The sequence below is a fragment of the Heterodontus francisci genome, chromosome 35, assembly GCF_036365525.1.
Source record: "Heterodontus francisci isolate sHetFra1 chromosome 35, sHetFra1.hap1, whole genome shotgun sequence".
NCBI lineage: Eukaryota > Metazoa > Chordata > Chondrichthyes > Heterodontiformes > Heterodontidae > Heterodontus > Heterodontus francisci.
In genome coordinates, this window is record NC_090405.1 from 40,226,459 (window position 1) to 40,246,273 (window position 19,815).

A 19,815-nucleotide genomic window follows, 5' to 3' on the forward strand; every position below is an offset into this window, starting at 1 on the left:
GATTTCTCGGTTCATTTAGAAGATATTTTCTGACTATTCCTTTTTTTCAACATTGTGATACATTCCACTTGGTATGTTGCAGGTGTGCTTTAAAAATTTGAAACAGACCTAAATTTTTTTTTGGTTAAATTTGTTCTCACGCTACGACTGACCGGCAGTCACATTTACACAAGAAACAGGAGCAGCAGTAGGCCATTCGGCCCTTCAAGCTGCTGCGCCATTCAATTAGATAGTATTTTAACGACTTACCCGCCTTCGTTCAATAACTTTAAATACCCGGTACCCTGACAGAAATCTGATCAGTTTTGAAATTTTCAATTGGCCCCCTCCCCCCTCCCACAGCCTCAACAGCTTTTTGGAAGGAAGATTTCCGCTACCCTTTGTGTGAAGAAGTGCTCTTCGACATCACTCCTGAATGGCCTAACTCGTTCTTGACTCATCCACCAGAGGAAATAGTTCCCCTCCATCTACTGTATCAAATTCTTTAATCATCTTAATTACTTCAATTAGATCAGCTCTTAATCTTCCATACTCAAGGGAATGCTAGCCTAGTCTATGTAACCTGCCCTCCCAATTTAACCCTTTTGAGCCCCAGTATCATTCTGGTGTATCTGTGCTAAAGATCGATATATCCTTACCAAATTACAGAACAGAATGCAGTCTAACCAGAGCGCCGACCCTTTATCTTTATATCCCTCGATATCCTCACCTGACAAAAGTCTACCGAGCTTGGTCCTGAAAACTCCAACTTGTTCTTGGGCATCCACAGCCCTTTGGGGCAGAGAACCCCCCATCTTCTTCTAACCTGTGCGTGAAAAGGTGGTGTTGGGTCTTCTCTTCGAAACATTGCAGTCCTCATTTAAAGAAATAATCTCTAATACCCTTGGAACTTCCACCTTAATTACAATTGTAGCTAGGCTGAGAGGCCAAGTAAACAGAGCCCAGTTGCACTTCAGCCTACTTCAAAATCAGTGGTAACCCCAATGTCTGAACATTTCCCCTTAAAGGTTCACGACAAAACCTTTTGCTCATCCTCAACTGAGCAGGTCTTTGACCAGTGAGCCCATTCACATTAGAAACAGGACTATTTCTTTCATTAAAATGTTGATCAGATTTTATTTCAGTAAAAAAAAAATGCTAGGCCTACGTTTAAAAAAATAGAAAATACCTTTAAAAAACCCATTTCCGTTACATAATGAGATTCATCTTATTCTCCGTGCATTCCAAGAGACGACTGGCAAGATGCAACAGAAACCAATTTTCAGGCGTTGCCGTCTCGTGGGTTCTAATGCAACAGTCACGAGGAGTCACAGCAGCTCTTCCACTGCTCGATGATACCCTTTCCCCCTCGCTGTCCATCTTTATCCGATTCTTTTATGCCTGACGCTTAATAAAGTTGTGTTAATCTGAAGATTCTCTCGGATCTGTTCTCGGACTTCAAAGTGATGGTTGCTGCTCCTTTCTCGATTTGGTCCTGGATTTCCTAGGTCGTTTGTTTGGGGTTTCCGATTCTGCGGGAGAGACAGAGAGAGAGAGAGAGAGAGAGAGTGTGAGAGAAAGATATAATATCAGAAGCAACACATATCACAGAACTGTTACAGCGCAGGAGGCGGCCATTCGGCCCATCTTGTCTGCACCAGCTCTCCAAAAGAGCAATTCACCGAGTGCCACGTCCCTGCCTTCTCCCCATAAACCTGCATGTTCTTCCTTTTCATAAAACAGTCTAATTCCCTTTTGAATGCTTCAATTGAACCTGCCTCCGCCACGTTCTCAGGCAGCGCGTTTCAGACCTTAACCACTCGCTTCCTCATGTCACATTTGCTTCCCTTACCAATTACTTTAAGTCTGTGCCCTCTCATTCTCGATCCTCACACGAGTGGGAACAGTTTCTCTCTATCGACTTTGTCCAGACCCCTCATGATTTTGAATACCTCGATCAAATCACCTCTCAGCCTTCTCTTCTCTAAAGGTAAATAGTCCTAACTTCTCCAATCTAACTTCATATTTGAAGTTCCTCATCCCTGGAACCATTCTCAAGAATTTTTTCTGTACTCTCTCCAATGCCCTCACGTCTTTCCTAAAGTGCGGTGCCCAGAACTGGACGTAATATTCCAGCTGAGGCCGAACTAGTGTCTTATACAAGTTCAACATAACTTCCTTGCTCCTGTAGTCTATGCCCCTATTAATAAAGCTCAGGATACTGTATGCTTTTTTATCTGCTCTCTCAACCTGTCCTGCTATCTTCAATTACTTATGCACATATACACCCACATCATCATCATCCATAAAGTAACGGGAATTCAAACAGTGTGCGAGGGTAGGGTTTAAGGGGCAGGGGAAAAAAGCAGCCTGGGCAGAAGTCGACTGCTCCTGCAATCATTGTCTCTGTATTGGACTAAGGGCCCCGCAATCAAGATACCAAACCAATTCCATCCTTCCCACCTAATGCTCGATTTAAAATCAGCCAAATGTTTTCCAGCCTGGTTCAGTTGCTCTGCTTATTCCCTTCCCATTCCAGGACCTGGGCACACTGGAGGTAATTTTTGATGTAGGTCGGGGAGGGGTATTGAATCAGCCACCCATTAGACACCCCACCCCCACCCGATCTTCCCTTTCTGGAATGGAGTAATGGGCAGCTGATCAGATACCACTGGCCTTCTGGCCCCCAACAAAAAATGGAAGTCGGGACGGATTGATGCTAAAGCCCAGTGATTGTTCTTTGAAAAATACAAGATCCCAGAGAACCTCTTGAAGAGCGGGGATTACTCTCAGGGTTCAACATTCTCCTCTTGCCATCTCGGCTGCCCGACTGTTTCCAACGCTTCCCTCAGCCAATGCCGCCAAAGAGAAGCGTCCAGGCCAGTTAAAACGTGGCAGTTCATGAGACCTTACCGAGCACAAAATAGCTGCTGTGCCAGCTGGACTTCATTGGGATGAATTCACGTTTTGAGAGAAGGGATAAGGGTCGAAACGAAAGCAAGTCTGCCTTGCTAACAAAGCAAAGGATCTTCAGTCATCTCAATTAGATTTATACAAAGTGTGAGGTAGGGATGGGGAACTGAGGCCTAACCTCGTGAAGTGACTCTGAAATACGTCCTCCCAGCAGGATTGCGATCTCACATGTATAAGGATGCGAGCTGGAAAACGCTGTCCCTTCAGCTCAGTAGAAATTGAAAACATGAGAGAATGCAATAGAGGCCAGCCTATCCCAGCATTCACAGCAGTAATGAAAGACCTGAATGATAGGGTGCCAGCTTCTCTCAGTCCAAGCCAATGCCTGAGTCAGAGGCCATAGGACTGACTGAAAACTCAGTACTGAGGGAGGACTGTAATTTCAGAGATGCCAGCCTTTAGACAGGGCATTAAACCAGACTGGTGATCAAGCAAATTAAAACTACCTCATGGAGCTATTTAAATAAGAGCTGTCTCCCAGTCGCCTGGCCAATAATCGTCCCTCAGCCAATACCACCAATGTAAAATTATTTGGTCATTTATTTCATTGTCATTTGTGGGATCTTGCTGTGCACAATAAGCAGCCATATTTGCCTACATAACAAGAAATTTAAGACAGAGTGCCTCCTGACAACACAGCCAAGCGCGACGTCATCACTGCGGTCCGAACTGCGCACAATCGTGGACTGCATACGTCCTTGCGCACGCGCAGAATGCAGCCAGCTTACCAGTACTAATGCGCGCATGCGCACGAATACGTCATCACGCAAAGGGACGTCAGCCTCCAGCGCGAGTTTTGGAAAGTGGCCTCAATCGCGGCTTCTCTTCCCCACTCCCTCCCGCCGTTCTCTCCCATGCCCGCCTGCTCACTGCTCCATTTCATCGCTCCCAACTGGTCACCCCTCCATCCTGCTGCCCGCTTCCCGCCTCGCCAGTAGCACCCCGCTCGCTCCCCGTCCCCCACCACCCCAATCTACCGCTTCTCCGGGTGGCAAGGCGGAAAGCGAGCGGCAGGATGGAGGGGTGACCAGTTGGGGGCGACGAAATGGAGCAGCGAGCAGGTGGGAGCATCAAGCAGTGTGAAGCGGCGGGAGGAAGCAGCTATTGAGAGAGGGTACTGTTGAGGGGGGTGCTGGTGGAGGTGGCGATCGTGGCCATTGACGGGTGAGGGGGTTTGGGTCCAATTCTTTTTTTGTGTTAATTTGAGCAGTGGCATCTTTATTACTTGCAGTTGCCTGAGGTGTTGCAGACAGTGACATTTCAGTGGATGAGGCTGCATGTGCACGTGTGCCAGTACTGCACCACCTAGTGGTTGCATTGTCAGCAAACACAACCAATTTTAAAATAGCTTATTGGCCTGAAGCACAGCTAGCCCGACATTAACGCACTTTACAAAAATTCAAGTTATACAGCTACAGCTTTAAGAGAGGGCTTTTGACTACCACCATGAACACTGGGACAGCTTCGACTCCCGAATACATCCCTGTTGTGTCTTGCTGGAGAGAACACTCATAAAATCAGACCATGGGAGATAAGAAAGGGGAGAAGATAGATTAATGCCCTGTGTCTGTCATCTAAAGCCGTTACTCCTTTTAACCTGTGCCACAGGGCAACACCTCAAGTCAATAGCAATTGGTTTAAAATCATAGTCTTGTGTTGAGAGCCCTGGGACCAACAGTTGAGGAGATCGATCTCACGTCTGGTCATGGCATCGAGGGTGATCATGCAATGAATCTACAACAACAATTTGCATTTATTTAGCACCTTTTAACATAAGTCCCAAGGGGCTTCAGAGGAGCGTTGACAAACCACATTTGACACCAATCCATTTGAGGAACTATTAGGACAGATGATCAAAAGCTTGGCCATAGAGGTAGGTTTTGAGGAGCACTTTTAGAAAGGAGAGAGAGAGTGAGGCAGAGTGGTTTAGGGAGGAGTTGCAGAGCTTTGGGCCTAGATAGCTGAAGGCAGGACCATCAATGGTGCAGCGATTAAAACAAGAGGTGCACAAAGAGGCCAGAATTGGAGGGATGCAGAAATCTCAGAGGGTTGTGGGGCTGGAGACAGTAACAGTGATCAGGAGGGGCGAGGCCATTGGTGGGGGGGGGGGGGGGGAGATGAAAAGAAGGATGAAAATCTTAGAAATCGAGGTGTTGCTGGATTGGGAGCCAAGGTAGCTCAGTGAGCACAGGGAGTTAGGCTTCATGTTAGCCTGACCTGACAGCATCCCTGCTCTCTCCCAGCTGCAGGTGCCACCATTGCATGGTTATATTTTCCACGACCCCACTTCCTCCTTGACCTCCTGAATGTGAAGATTGCATTATTGCCGACTGGGCCAGAACTGCAGTCCTGGACTCCAGCTCACTGGGAAGCATTAAATTCTGTTGTCACTTAGAATCCTAGAATGATACAATACAGAAGGAGGCCATTCGGCCCATTGTGACTATGCTAGCTCTTTGAAAGAGCTATCCCATTAGTCCCACTCCCCTGCCCTTTCCCCTTAGTCTTGAAATTGTTTTCCCTCCAAGTATTTCTCCAACTCTCTTTTGAATGTTACTGCTTCCACCACCCTTTCAGACAGATCACAACAACTCGTTCTACAAAAAAAAGTTTCCTCATTTTGCCTCTGGTTCTTTCGCCAATCACCTTAAATCGGTGTCCTCTGTTTACAGGCCTTCCTGCCTCTGGAGGTTTCTCCTCAGTTACTCTAGCAAAACCCCTTCATGATTTTGAACACCTCCATCAAATCTCCGTTGAACCTTCCGTGCTCTCAGTCGAACAATCCCAGCTACTCCAGCCTCGCCACAACACTTTCATGGCTAATTCTTGGCTCCCTAGTTACTAGAAGGAGGTTTATTTTAAGTGCTACAGTAAACAGTACAGGCCCTGGAAGACCTCAAATCTTTATATCAACCATACATGCGGCCTAGCTTGTTCTAAAAGGGTGGCCTTGGAACATCCCTGCCTAGTTTGGCGAAATAACTTTGAAGTGACAGTACTTACTCAAAGTGCCACACTGAAGGGGAAGAGAGCTTTTGCAAAAGGATCAGGTTGAAGTAAAATAGATTCAGTAACTACCTGCGACATTGAACACTGAGTGATAGGCTGCTCTCTAGTGATCTGGAACTAGGCACTGCTGCAAGTACAAATAATACCGACAATTGATCAAAAAAAAGGATTTAAAAAAAAGGCACATCTGACTTCCATGTATTTTGGTACAAAATATTTTTAGCGGCAATCTGCCAGGAGACCAATCAAACAGATCTCACTCCCTTCTCGAGTGTGTCAGAGAGAAGTCTTTCATCCCAGGCTGGAATCAACCCCATTCAGTCTCAGAGATGAAAGTACACAGCACTAACCCGCTGTGCTCCCCAGTCATCTCGTTCAATAAAGGACCTTTGTCAGAAGCACTTTAAATAATCAAAATGTTAAATGAAAGCTCACTTCAAACAATCCTTTCTGCCGGGAGGAGAGATCCGCTCCAAATGCAAGTGTTATGGTACTGTGTGCATTCAAACCTAAGGCATTTTCAGAGATTATTATCCGTTTTAGGACAATTTGATTTTTTTTTGATCTTTAAGTTAATGTTAAGATTTAGCTCTCTCGTTGGCCCACTGAAGTATTTACAGGTTACCTGCTGCTTCTGGCTATCCTTCTGGCTTTGTTGCCTTTTTGCCCGACTTTTAACAGTCTGTTCCGTTACCTTTTGGAGCTTCTGCAAGAGGCAACACCTCTGCTGCCATTTTCTTCCTGTTGCGGACAGACGTCCTCCTCGATTCCTCACACTTCTGCAACGCCCCAGCAGTTTGCTTTGCAACTGCTTTGGCACTCCGGGGCGTCTTCTGGGAAGACTCCTTTGGGATTTTTGGAGTTTTCCGCGGCTCCGATTTCCTCTTCCCTTTCTTGGATTCGGAATTCTAGTGACAAAAGAAAATTGTACAGTTGTGACCATTTAAGGCAGGAGCATATTGGCAAGAAATAACTTGCATTTGCATAGCACTCTTCACGTCCTTTGCATGTCCCAAAGCATTTGACAGCCAATTAAGTGCTGTTGGAAGTCATTGTCGTACCGTAGGAAGCACAGGAGCCAATTTGTACACAAAGATTACACAGGAAAGATGGGAAAGCATTGGAGAAAGTACAGGAAAGATTCACACGAATGAAGTTCCTCATCCATGGAACTAATTATGAAAATAGATTGGAGAAGTTAGGACGGTTTTCCGTAGAGTAGAGAAGGCTGAGAGGTGATTTGATAGAGGTACTCAAAATCATGAGCAACCTGGACAGAATAGATAGAGAGAAACTGCTCCCACTCATGAAAAGATCAAAAATGAGAGGGCACAGATTTAAAGTAATTGGCAAAAGAAGCAAAAAAGTGACACGAGGAAAACCCTTTTCACGCAGCAAGTGGTTAAGGTCTGGAATGTGCTGCCTGAGAGTGTGGTGGAGGCAGGTTCAATCGAGGCCTTCAAAAGGGAATTACACTGTTATCTGAAAAGGGAGAATGTGCAGGGTTACGGGGAGAAGGAGGGGGAATGGCATTAGGTGAATTTGTCATTGGGAGAACCGGTGCAGACACGACGAGCCGATTGGCCTCCTTCTGTGCTGTAGCAATTCTGTGATTCTGTGAACAAACAGTACCCTTCCTTCCTCGTCGCTGCATTAAAATCCGGGAACTCTCGGCCTAACAGCACTACGGATCTACCTACATCACCCAGACTGCAGCAGTTCAAGGAAATGGTCCACTAGCGCCCACTCAAAGGCAACTAGGGATAGAATCATAGACTGATACGGCATAGGAGACGGCCATTTGGCCCATCACACCTGTGCCAGCCCTTTTCTAGAGCTGTCCAATTAATCCCATTCTTACCCCAAAGCCCTGAACGTTTTTTCCCTTCTAGTCTTTATCCAGTATTCTTTTGAAAGCTAATACTGAATCTGCTTTGACTGCCCTTTCAGGCAATGCATTCCACGTTACAACAACTCACTGTGTAAAATATGATTGCTCATGTCGCCTCTGGTTCTTTTGCCAATCATCTTAAATCTGTGTCCTATAGTTACCTAACCCTCTGCCACTGGAAACAGGTTCTCTTTTCTAACATGAAAACAGAAAGTGCTGGAAATACTCAGCATCTATGGAGAGAGAAGCAGAGTTAACGTTTCAGGTCTGTGGCCTTTCATCAGAACTGGCAAAGGTTAGAAACGTAATAGGTTTTAAGCAAATAAAGCAGGGGTGGGGGGGGAGAAAAAAAAGAGAACAAAAGGGAAGGTGTTGATAGGACAGAGGGCCAGAGAGATTGCCTTTGCGTTTGCCCCATGACCTCCTTGTCAGTTAAAGAGATTGTACTAATGGTGTGGTGAAAGACAAAGCATTAGTGCAGAGAGAGTGTTAATGACAGAATAATGAACAGCCCTAGTCAAAAACACAAACATGAAAAAAAAACAGTGGGCAGGCACATGGTTATAAAAAAACAAAACAAAATAAAGTTAAAATAGAAAAAAAATTTAAAAAGGGCCAGTCATGCTCTGAAATTCTTGAACTCAATGTTCAGTCCGGTAGGCTGCAGTGTGCATAATTGGTAAATGAGGTAAACTGAGGCACAGCTACCTTGAATACACTTCTTCACACCCTGCCTCCTGTAAGGACTCCATTCCATTCTCCCAATTTCTTGCATCTGCTCTGATGATGCCACCTTCAACAACAATGCCTCTGATAGATGTTCATTTTTCCTCAACCGAGGATTTCCCGGCCCCCCCCACACTGTGGTTGACAGGGCTCTCAACTGTGTCCAACCCATTTCCCGCACTTCTGCCCTCATCCTTTCCCCTCCCTCTCAGAACCACGACGGGGTTCCCCTTGTCCTCACTTTCCACCCCACCAGCCTCCACATCCAAAGGATCATCCTCCACCATTTACGCCACCTCCAGCGTGATGCCACCACCAAACGCAGCTTCCCCTCCCCTCCCATCAGCATTCCGTAGGGATCGTTCCCTCCGCGATACCCTGGTCCACTCCTCCATTACCCCTGACATCCTGCCCCCCTCCCGCGGCACCCTCCCATGCAATCACAGGAGGTGTAATACCTGCCCTTTCACCTCCTCTCTCCTCACCATCCAAGGCCCCAAACACTCCTTTCAGGTGAAGCATCAGTTTACTTGTACTTCTTTCAATTTAGTATTCTGTATTCGCTACTCACAATGCGGGGGTCTGCTCTATATTGGGGAGACTAAACGCAGATTGGATGACCCCTTGCGGAACACCTCTGCTCAATCCGAAAACATGACCCCGAGCTTCCAGTTGCTGACCATTTCAACACCCCCCTGCTCTCATGCCCACATCTCTGTCATGGGATTGCTGCAGTGTTCCAGTGAAAATCAACGCAAGCTTGAGGAACAGCACGTCATTTATCAATTAGGTACGCTACAGTCTACTGGACTGAACATTGAGTTCAATAATTTCAGAGCATGGCTGGCCCCTTTTTTTATATTTTTACTTTATTTTATTTTGTTTCATCATTTTTTTTTACCATGTGCCTGCCCACTGTTTTCATGTTTGTGCTTTTGACTAGGGCTGTTCATTATTCTGTCATTTAACACCCTCTCTGCACTAATGCTTTGTCTTTCACCACACCATTAGCACTCTCCTTGCCTTTGCCCCATAACCTCCTTGTCACTTAATCTCTCTGTCCTATCAACAACTTCCCTTTTGTTCTCTACCCACCGCCCCCCCCAAACCCACTTTATTTGCCTAAAACCTATTATGTTTCTAACCTTTGCCAGTTCTGATGAAGGGTCACGGGCCTGAAATGTTAACTCTGCTTCTCTCTCCACAGATGCTGTCAGACCTGCTGGGTATTTCCAGCACTTTTTGTTTTTATCCCAGCTTCTCCAGTCTCTCTATATCACTGAATTTCTTCATCCCTGGCACCATTCTAGGAAATCTCTTCTGCACTCTCTCTAAGGCCAATCCTTCCTAAAGTGTGCTGAACACACTACTCCAGCTGAGACCTAACCAGTGTTTTGTAAAGGTTTAGCAGAACATCCTTGCTATTATACTCTATCCCTCTATTAATAATGCTGAACAAACAGCCTTCTCAATTTGTCCCAACACCTTCAAAGATTTGTGCACATACACCCCCAGGTATCTCTGTTCCTGCACTCCCATTTAAAATTGTGTCTGTCCATTTCAGTTTGTCTATGACCTCTTAAAGTCTGTTTCTATGCTTCTCACTGTTCACCACATTTTCGAGTTGCGTGCCATCTGCAAACTTTGAAATTATGGCGTGAATGCCCAAGTCCAGTTCATTAACACGTACCGAAAAGAACAGTGGTCCTAATACTGACTTCTTGGGAACACCAATGTATACCTCACTGCAGTCTGAAAAGCAACTGTTCAGTATGACTCCCTGCTTTCTCTGCCCCTTAGCCAATTTCATATCCACACTGCCACTGTCCCCCATTAATATGGCTTTAATATTGCTAACAAGCTAGGTAATAAATGCCAGTCCTGCCAGTGATACCCAAGAATGAATTTTAAAAAATACACATTGTGTAAGAAGACACTCCACATCAAAATTCATCAGCACAAGACAAACCGAAAGGACAAATAAACATTTAAATGCCACTGGGGATTATTTTGTACATTTTTGCCTTACAAACATGTGGGAGCTCTTGGTTTTGCTAATAAATCTGGCGGCATCTGAACAGCGTCTGGGAGCCATTATCCCTCAAAAGATTGGTTAAAGTGGCGTGAAATATTTGTTTAAAAACAAACCAGAAACCTCAAGGATAAGGTGAAGTCACCCATCCACCACACACACAAGATGTGTTGAAATTGAGGAATAAAAATATATGAATGAGACGCCCTTTGCCAGGGGTTTGGCTCTGAACACTAATAGGGTTCGGTATAAGGGCCTCTCAATTAACTCGCACTTTTCCTTCAGATTTAAAAGTCAAAGTTTGTTATTATTGACAGCTATCTCTTTTTTACAAAAAGTCTTGCATTTCCATGGCGCTTTTCACCACCTCAGGACAACCCAAAGCGCTGTACAGCCAATGAAGTACTTTTGAAGTGTAGTCAACTGCTGTATTGTAGGAAATATGGCAATTAATTTTCACACAGCAAGATCCCACAGAGAGTAATGAGGTAATTGACCTATTGATGTTGGTCTAGGGATAAATATTGACCAGGAACTGGGGTGGGGCTGGGGAGCGGGGGAGAAACAGGGAACATTCCTGATCCTCTTTGAAATAGTGCCATGGGATCTGTAACATCCACCTGAGAGGGCACACAGAGGCTTCGGCTTAACGTCTTATCTGATAAGTGGCACCTCTGACAGTGCAGAGCTCTCAAGTCCCTGGAGGGGGACTTGAACCCACGACCTTCTGACTCAGAGGCAAATGTGCTATCCTCTGAGCCACAGCTGACACAACTATAAAACAGCTGAGTCAGGACATGGGGTCATTCCAAGAGCTACAAGTCATACCAGATGCTGCCTTACCAGACAAAATGGTCCTCTTAAAAGTACAGCGGTCACACATTTAATGTGGGAAAAAAGCAAAACGGAAAATGTTGGAAATGCACAGCAGGCAAACAGATGAAAAATGACAAGCAGGAAAAGTCAAATTGGTCTATTTGGCTTGTCCAAACAGTTGCGATGCTTTGTGCATCTACACTATCTATTCACCCTAAAGCCATGCCATCTGCAGGGAGAGGAGAAACTTGATTTAAAAAAAAACTCAGGCTGATGAAGGGGAAATAAAACTAAGAAATCTGCAAGAAAGGAAATGATAGACTCTTTCACTTCAAAATGCCTTTTAGTTTAGTTTAGTGATACAGCACTGAAACAGACCCTTCGGCCCACCGAGTCTGTGCCGACCATCAACCACCCATTTATACTAATCCTACACTAATTCCATAATCCTACCACATCCCCACCTGTCCCTATATTTCCCTACCATTTACTTATACTAGGGTCAATTTATAATGGCCAATTAACCTATCAACCTGCAAGTCTTTGGGATGTGGGAGGAAACCGGAGCACCCGGAGGAAACCCACGCAGACACGGGGAGAACTTGCAAACTCCACACAGGCAGTACCCAGAATTGAACCCGTGTCGCTGGAGCTGTGAGGCTGCGGTGCTACCACTGCGCCACTGTGCCGCCCCAAAAAGAAAGGTGGGCAGGGAAGAAGTTGTTACAGGGCAACCCACTGTGTCTTCCCTCATGGAGGGGAGCACACACCCTCCGACCCCTTCCTGGATTGGTAGATAGCTTTTATTTTTATTTGTTCCTGGAATATGGGCATCGCTCGCGAGGCCAGCATTTGTTGCCCATCCCTAATTGCCCTTGAGAAGGTGGTGGTGCACCGCTGCAGTCCATGTGAGCTAGGTACACCCACAGTGCTGTTAGGGAGGGAGTTCTGGGATTTTGACCCAGTGGCAGTGAAGGAACGGCGATGTAGTTCCAAGTCAGGATGGTGTGTGACTTGGAGGGGAACTGGTCAAGCTAGAGAGGACGATGTATGTAACCACCCATCAAATTTATAGGGCAGAGCTCGTGATACCCCCTCATCCTCTGATCTTAAAGTGAACCTCACCTCGGGTGTTAATGCCTTGTTTCCATTTTTATTTGCTTCCTTTCTTCTCCGGGACTTGGGTTTAGGAGTTTTGGATCCTTTAAGGAGAGAGAGAAGATTTGGTTTTAAAAATAAATTCACATTTGTAATACCGCGGAGTCCCACTCCCTTCCATAAGAAAAAGGGGTGAGCCCCATACACATGGAGCTGACTGATAGAAATTGGTAGATAATGGAGTGACCCCACATTTTGCACAAACTGTTTCACAATCAGGGAATCACAATAGAAACAAAATCCTTTTTATTCACCGTGAACTGGTGAAATGCTCAACAAAAAAATAAAGCCTGCAGTTTTAATATCTTGTGCGAGGTTTAGTCTTGGGAAAATTACAGTGGATGATTCGAGTCTTCTTCTTCTTCTTCTTTGGCCTCCTTATCTTGAGAGACAATGGGTAAGCGCCTGGAGGTGGTCAGTGGTTTGTGGAGTAGCGCCTGGAGTGGCTATAAAGGCCAATTCTAGAGTGACAGGCTCTTCCACAGGTGCTGCAGAAAAATTTGTTTGTCGGGGCTGTTACACAGTTGGCTCTCCCCTTGCGCTTCTGTCTTTTTTCTGCCAACTGCTAAGTCTTTTCGACTCGCCACACTTTAGCCCCGCCTTTATGGCTGCCCGCCAGCTCTGGCGAACGCTGGCAACTGACTCCCACGACTTGTGATCAATGTCACAGGACTTCATGTCGCGTTTGCAGACGTCTTTAAAGCGGAGACATGGACAGCCAGTGGGTCTGATACCAGTGGCGAGCTCGCTGTACAATGTGTCTTTGGGGATCCTGCCATCTTCCATGCGGCTCACATGGCCAAGCCATCTCAAGCGCCGCTGACTCAGTAGTGTGTATAAGCTGGGGATGTTGGCCGTCTCGAGGACTTCTGTGTTGGAGATATGGTCCTGCCACCTGATGCCAAGTATTCTCCGGAGGCAGCGAAGATGGAATGAATTGAGACGTCGCTCTTGGCTGACATACATTGTCCAGGCCTCGCTGCCATAGAGCAAGGTACTGAGGACACAGGCTTGATGCACTCGGACTTTTGTGTTCTGTGTCAGTGCGCCATTTTCCCACACTCTCTTGGCCAGTCTGGACATAGCAGTGGAAGCCTTTCCCATGCGCTTGTTGATTTCTGCATCTAGGGACAGGTTACTGGTGATAGTTGAGCCTAGGTAGGTGAACTCTTGAACCACTTCCAGAGCGTGGTCGCCAATATTGATGGATGGAACATTTCTGACGTCCTGCCCCATGATATTCGTTTTCTTGAGGCTGATGGTTAGGCCAAATTCATTGCAGGCAGCCGCAAACCAGTTGGTGAGACTCTGCAGACACTCTTCAGTGTGAGATGTTAAAGCAGCATCGTCAGCAAAGAGGAGTTCCCTGATGAGGACTTTCCGTACTTTGGACTTCGCTCTTAGACGGGCAAGGTTGAACAACCTGCCCCCTGATCTTGTGTGGAGGAAAATTCCTTCTTCTGAAGACTTGAACGCATGTTAGAGCAGCAGGGAGAAAAAAAATCCCAAAAATTGTGGGTGCGAGAACACAGCCCTGTTTCACGCCACTCAGGATAGGAAAGGGGTCTGATGAGGTGCTGCTATGTTGAATTGTGCCTTTCATATTGTAGCTTTGGTGGACATCCAATCTTTTCTAGTCGTCTGAAGAGACGACATCTGCTGACGAGGTCAAAGGCTTTGGTGAGATCAATGAAAGCAATGTAGAGGGGCATCTGTTGCTCACGGCATTTCTCCTGTATCTGACGAAGGGAGAACAGCATGTCAATAGTCGATCTCTCTGCTCGAAAGCCACACTGTGCCTCAGGGTAGACACGCTCGGCCAGCTTCTGGAGCCTGTTTAGAGCGACTCGAGCAAAGACTTTCCCCACTATGCTGAGCAGGGAGATTCCACGGTAGTTGTTGCAGTCACCGCGGTCACCTTTGTTTTTATAGAGGGTGATGATATTGGCATCGCGCATGTCCTGAGGTACTGCTCCCTTGTCCCAGCACAGGCAAAGCAGTTCATGTAGTGCTGAGAGTATAGCAGGCTTGGCACTCTTGATTATTTCAGGGGTAATGCTGTCCTTCCCAGGGGCTTTTCCGCTGGCTAGAGAATCAATGGCACCACGGAGTTCCGATTTTGTTGGCTGTATGTCCAGCTCATCCATGACTGGTAGAGGCTGGGCTGCATTGAGGGCAGTCTCAGTGACAACATTCTCCCTGGAGTACAGTTCTAGGTAGTGCTCAACCCAGCGGTCCATTTGCTTGTGTTGGTCAGTGATTATGTCCCCCGATTTAGATTTGAGGGGGGGCGATCTTCTTGATGGTTGGCCCAAAAGCTCTCTTAATGCCATCATACATTCCTCTGATGTTTCCAGTGTCTGAGGCCTGCTGAATACGACTGCATAGGTGTTGCCAGTAGTCATTTGCGCAGTGCCTGGCTGTTCTTTGTGCAGTGCTTCTGGCTGCTTTAAGTGCTACGGATGTTAACTCGCTGGGGGCTTTCTTGTAGTTCAACAGTGCAATGCGCTTAGCGGCTATGACAGGTTCCAGCTCCTCAGTATGAGATTGAAACCAGTCTGCATTCCTCTTCGCACGTTTGCCGTAGGTGGTCAAAGATGACTCATAGATGGCGTCCCTGATGTGGGCCCACTTGGTCTCAGCATCCCCGTGGGAGTGTTTTGAAGGGCTGACACAAGTGAAATTAGAAATTTTTGTAACAGCTGTGGATGAGAAATTCTGCTCGTGTTGATGCGCGGGTGGCACCTCTGCTTGGAATGATGCAGCTTCTTTGGTCTGAGTCTAACCTTGCTGCACACCAGGGAGTGGTCGGTGTCGCAGTCCGCACTGTGGAAGCTGCATGTGATTTGAACACTGCTTAAGGAGGCTCGCCTTGTGACAATGAACTCTAGCTGGTTCCAACGACGCGATCTTGGGTGCCTCCATGAAACCTGGTGACAGGGTTTAGTGTGAAAGAATGAGTTGGTGATGCAGAGGTTATGATAGGTACACAACTCAAGCAGTCTCTGCCCATTCTCATTCATCCTTCCAACGCCATAGTGCCCAAGGCAGGAGGGCCATGAGTGGAGATAATAAAAAGAGCCCACCGCAGAATAATGCTGTCACAATCTCACTCAGGACATCACAAAAGGTGAGAAGAGGTGAGAACAGAGTTCTGTGGGTTTATAACTGAACACCATGAGGAAGGTGGCCTGAAAACACTTGTTATCTGTCGTGCTATATACTTACATCCACCCGAGAGAGCAGTTTACAGTCTCATGCAAAATACGGCACCTTCGACAGTGCAGCACTCCTTCAGTACTGCATTGCAGCAAATTATGGGTTTAAGTCTCTGGTGTTGAACTTGACTCCATGACCTTCTAACGCAGAGGTCAGAGTGCTACCCACCGAGCCATAGCTGACACCTTCATAGGGACTAAGAAACCACCTCTTGATTTTGGATGCTTCTCTCAAGTCACCTTTTGCCTAATTTTGTGCTTCAGAATCCACATCAACAAGAACTTGCATTTATATAGCGTCCTTAACGTCATGAAACATCGAAATTGCTTCACAGGAGCATTGCCCTAGAATTGCATCCTTTACCTTATCTTGCCTCTGCATGATCTTCCGAGCAAAATGCATCACTTCACAATTCTCTGCATTACATTTCCTCTACCAAGTGTCCACCCATTCCACCAGTCTGAGTTTACCACTATCCTCATTGCAGTTCACTACACTTTCAAGTTTGGCCTCATCAGCAAATTTTGAAGTTGTCCCCAGCACACCCAAGTCTAGGTCATTAGAATGGAAAAGCAGGGGCCCGTAGTACCAACCCCTGGGGAACCCCACTATATACTGTTCTCCAATCCAAAAAACAGCTGTTCACCACTACTCTCTTGTTTCCTGTCACTTAATCAACTTCGTATCCATGTTGCTACTCTCCCTTTTATTCCATGGGCTTCAACTTTGCTGACAAGCCAATTACGTGGCCCTTCATCAAATGCTTTTTTGGAAGTCCATCTGCACCACATCACATAAAATTTGACACCGAGCTACATAAGGAGTTATTAGGGGAGGTGACCAACAGCTTGGTCCAAGTGGTAGCTTTTAAGAAACATCTTAAAAGGAGGTTAGAGAGGCAGAGAGGTTTAGGGAGGGACTTCCAGAGCTTTGGGCCGAGGCAGCTGACAACATGGCTGCCAATGGTGGAGCGATGAAAATCGAGGCCAGAATAACGCCTCCATCAAACTTCCCCTTAACCTTCTCTGATGTAAGGGGAGCAAGTCCCAGCTTCTCTAGACTCTCCACATAACTGAAGTTCTTTTCTCTGGGGCGTGTTAGTCTTTTCAAAGGTTGGAAAATCAGGACGTCTGTGAAACGGACGTACTAAACCGGGCACCCAAGATCCCGATTAGTGACATTGGAAAAATGAAGTACCCACACAATAAGGACTAATCATGGGGAAGAGGCTTGTAAGTGTGGGTCGTGAGGTGCGACAAAAGGCTATGACTGGCAGCGTCTCCATGCCAGTTCAGGGGATTTGAATCATGATTTTTTTTAAATAATGGCCGTGAAGCAGAAATAAGACTAAACTAAAAAATAAAGTCATACTCACCTTTCGGTGCCATTGGCCCTGGGTTGCCCTGGAATAAAATCGAGAGACATGAACTTGAAGTTTGTTAAAAAGAATGTGACAGGACAGAAACAGGTCATTCAAACCATCAACTATTTACTGATATCTTACTCTGCATGACCCACCTAGTCTCGTTCTCAAATTCCTGCTCACCCTCCAAATCCTTCAATATTCCTCTTGGCCAGGCAGCGAACTAAATCCCTTTAAGATGGCTAATACGAAGTTGTCTGAGTGATACGAAACAGAGTGCAGTGGTGAACGGTTGTTTTTTTGAACTGGAGGAAGGTGGAGTTCCCTAGGGGTTGGTATTAGGACCACTGCTTTTGTTAATCTACATTAATGACCTAGACTTGGGTGTATTTCAAAATCTGCAAATGACACCAAACTTGGAAGTATTATGAAGAGTGAGGAGGATATCGATAAACTTCAAGAGGACATAGACAGGCTGGTAGAAAAGATGGATAAGTGGCAGAAGAAATATAATGCAGAGAAGTGTGAAGCGATTTATCTTGGAAGGAAAAACGAGGAAGGGCAATATAAAATAAAGGATGCAATTCTAAAGGAATGAAGGAAGGGAGAGACCTGGGGGTATATGTGCACAAATCATTGAAGGTGCCAGGGCAGGTTGAGAAAGTGGTTTAAAGGGTATATGGGATCCCGGGCTTTATAAATAGGGGTATTGAGTACAAAAGCAAGGAAATTATGATGAACCTTTATAAAACACTGACTCAATCTCACCTGGAATAATGTGTCCAATTCTGGGCACCAGACATTAAGGAGGATGCAAAGCCATTAGAGAGGATGCAGAAAGGATTCATGAGGGATGTGAGACTTCAGTTACGTTGATAGATTGGAGAGGCTGGGGCTGTTCTCCTTAGAGAAAAGGTGGTTGAAAAGAGATTTGTTTGAGATGTTCAAAATCATGAGGGGTTTTCAAAAGGGATATGGATAATTATCTGAAGAGAAAAGATTTGCAGGGCTACGGGGAAAAAGGCGGGGGAGTCGGACTAGCTGAGTTACATTTTCAGAGAGCCAGCATGGACACTACCGGCCGAATGGCCATCTTCTGTGCTGTAACCATTCTATGATCATCAGTCAACTGTTGGACCTCCTGTGATGGCCCTCCAGACATCTTTATACAGCAGGGTCCTGAACCCTGCTGTTGTGTTCAGGACTGGCCATGGTTGCTCTATCACTGACCTGTTCTGTACGGATGCTTGCAAGCCGTGGATATGGTTGGCTGATTCAACAATTAGCTCTTCCATGCTTTTCCTAGCAATCCCATGCTGCTCTGCCAAGCACTCATCGACCTGAAGGTGTTCATACTTCCGAGTTGCTGTGGTTCAGGTGGTAGCATTCACGCCTCCAAGTCAGAAGACTGTGTGTCTTAGTACCCAGTTCAGGAACATGAACACTTAATCTAAGCGAACACTCTCGTGCAATACTGAGGGAGTGCTGCACTGTCGGAGGTGCCTTCTTTCGGATGAGATGTTAAAACAAGGCCCTGTCTGCCCTTTCAGATCCCAGGGCACTAGTTTGAAGAACAGGAGAGTGGCTTGGCCTATATTTACCCTTCAACTAGCATCACTAAAATAGATTATCCAGTCATTACCACATTGCTGTGTGCAAATTAGCTGCATTTCCTACAGTACAACACTGGCTACACTTCAAGAAGTATTTCGCTGGCTGTAAAATGCTTTGGGACATCTAGAGGATGTGAAAGGCGCTTTAGGAATGCAATTTTTTTTTTAAAGGCTGCGTTTGCTGACAACGCAACCACTAGGTGGCGCAGTACTTGCACATGCGCAAATGCAGCCTCATACACTGAAACGTCACTGTCTGCGACGTTTTTGGCAGCTGCCAGTCATAAAGATGGCGCTGCTCAATTTATCACAAAGACAAATGAAACCGAAATGCCCACAATGGCTGCGCTTGCCGCCTCCATCCCACCCCCAACAGTACTCCGCTCCCTCTGTCATTGTGCTTCTCTTCACTGCTGTCTCCTGCGTCCGTCTGCTCGCCACTCACTCCCCGCCTCGCCACTTCTCCTCCCTTGACCACTTGTTCTCTGCTCCACCAGTCCCCACCGACAGCCCACCCTACCGGTGGGCCACTCATTCCGGGCCTCATTGTTTCCTCCCCGCTCCCTCCCGCTTGCAGTCTCCCTCCCCTCCCCCGCCTATCTTGTCACTTTCTCCCTCTCTCTTGATCTCTCTCTCCTCCCTCCCAACCCCCCCCCTGCCCTCCCTGCTTCCCCTATGCGGGGAAGAAAAGCAGCAATCACGGGAGGGAGAGGGGAGCAGAAGTGGGAGCAAGCAGAGGCAGAGCAAAGAGGAAGCAGCGAGGCCGGAAGCAAGTGGCCCACAGGCAGGTGGAGAGGGGTGAAGCGGGGAGCGAGTGGCCAAGGGGGGAGAAGTGGCGAGACAGGGAACGAGTGGTGAGCAGATGTTGCAGTACGCGAATATCGTTTGCGCACACATGCGCGCATTAGTCCTGGCTAGCCAGGTGCTGATGTAGGCTGCTCATGCGCAGCACCATACTGACAACCAGGGTCCGTTCTGCGCATGTGTGAAGCTGGGAGCGTTCAGATGACATTGGTGCTGGGCTGCGTTGTCAGGA

The 19,815-nt window shown here is 46.6% G+C and overlaps 1 protein-coding gene across 2 annotated transcripts in view; it reads right to left on the bottom strand.

The window, feature by feature from the left end:
- Positions 1 to 1,082: 1,082 nt before the first annotated feature.
- Positions 1,083 to 19,815, bottom strand: part of neil1 (nei-like DNA glycosylase 1) — a 48,381-nt gene continuing 29,648 nt past the window's right edge. For both annotated transcript variants that reach the window (XM_068015409.1, XM_068015410.1), the window contains exons 7-10: positions 17,179 to 17,206; positions 12,552 to 12,628; positions 6,656 to 6,869; positions 1,083 to 1,511 (exon numbers count right to left, since the gene is read on the bottom strand). In XM_068015409.1, the coding sequence (XP_067871510.1) occupies positions 1,438 to 1,511; positions 6,656 to 6,869; positions 12,552 to 12,628; positions 17,179 to 17,206 (393 nt within the window). In that variant the 3' untranslated portion in view covers positions 1,083 to 1,437. The remainder of the gene's footprint in view (positions 1,512 to 6,655; positions 6,870 to 12,551; positions 12,629 to 17,178; positions 17,207 to 19,815) is intronic.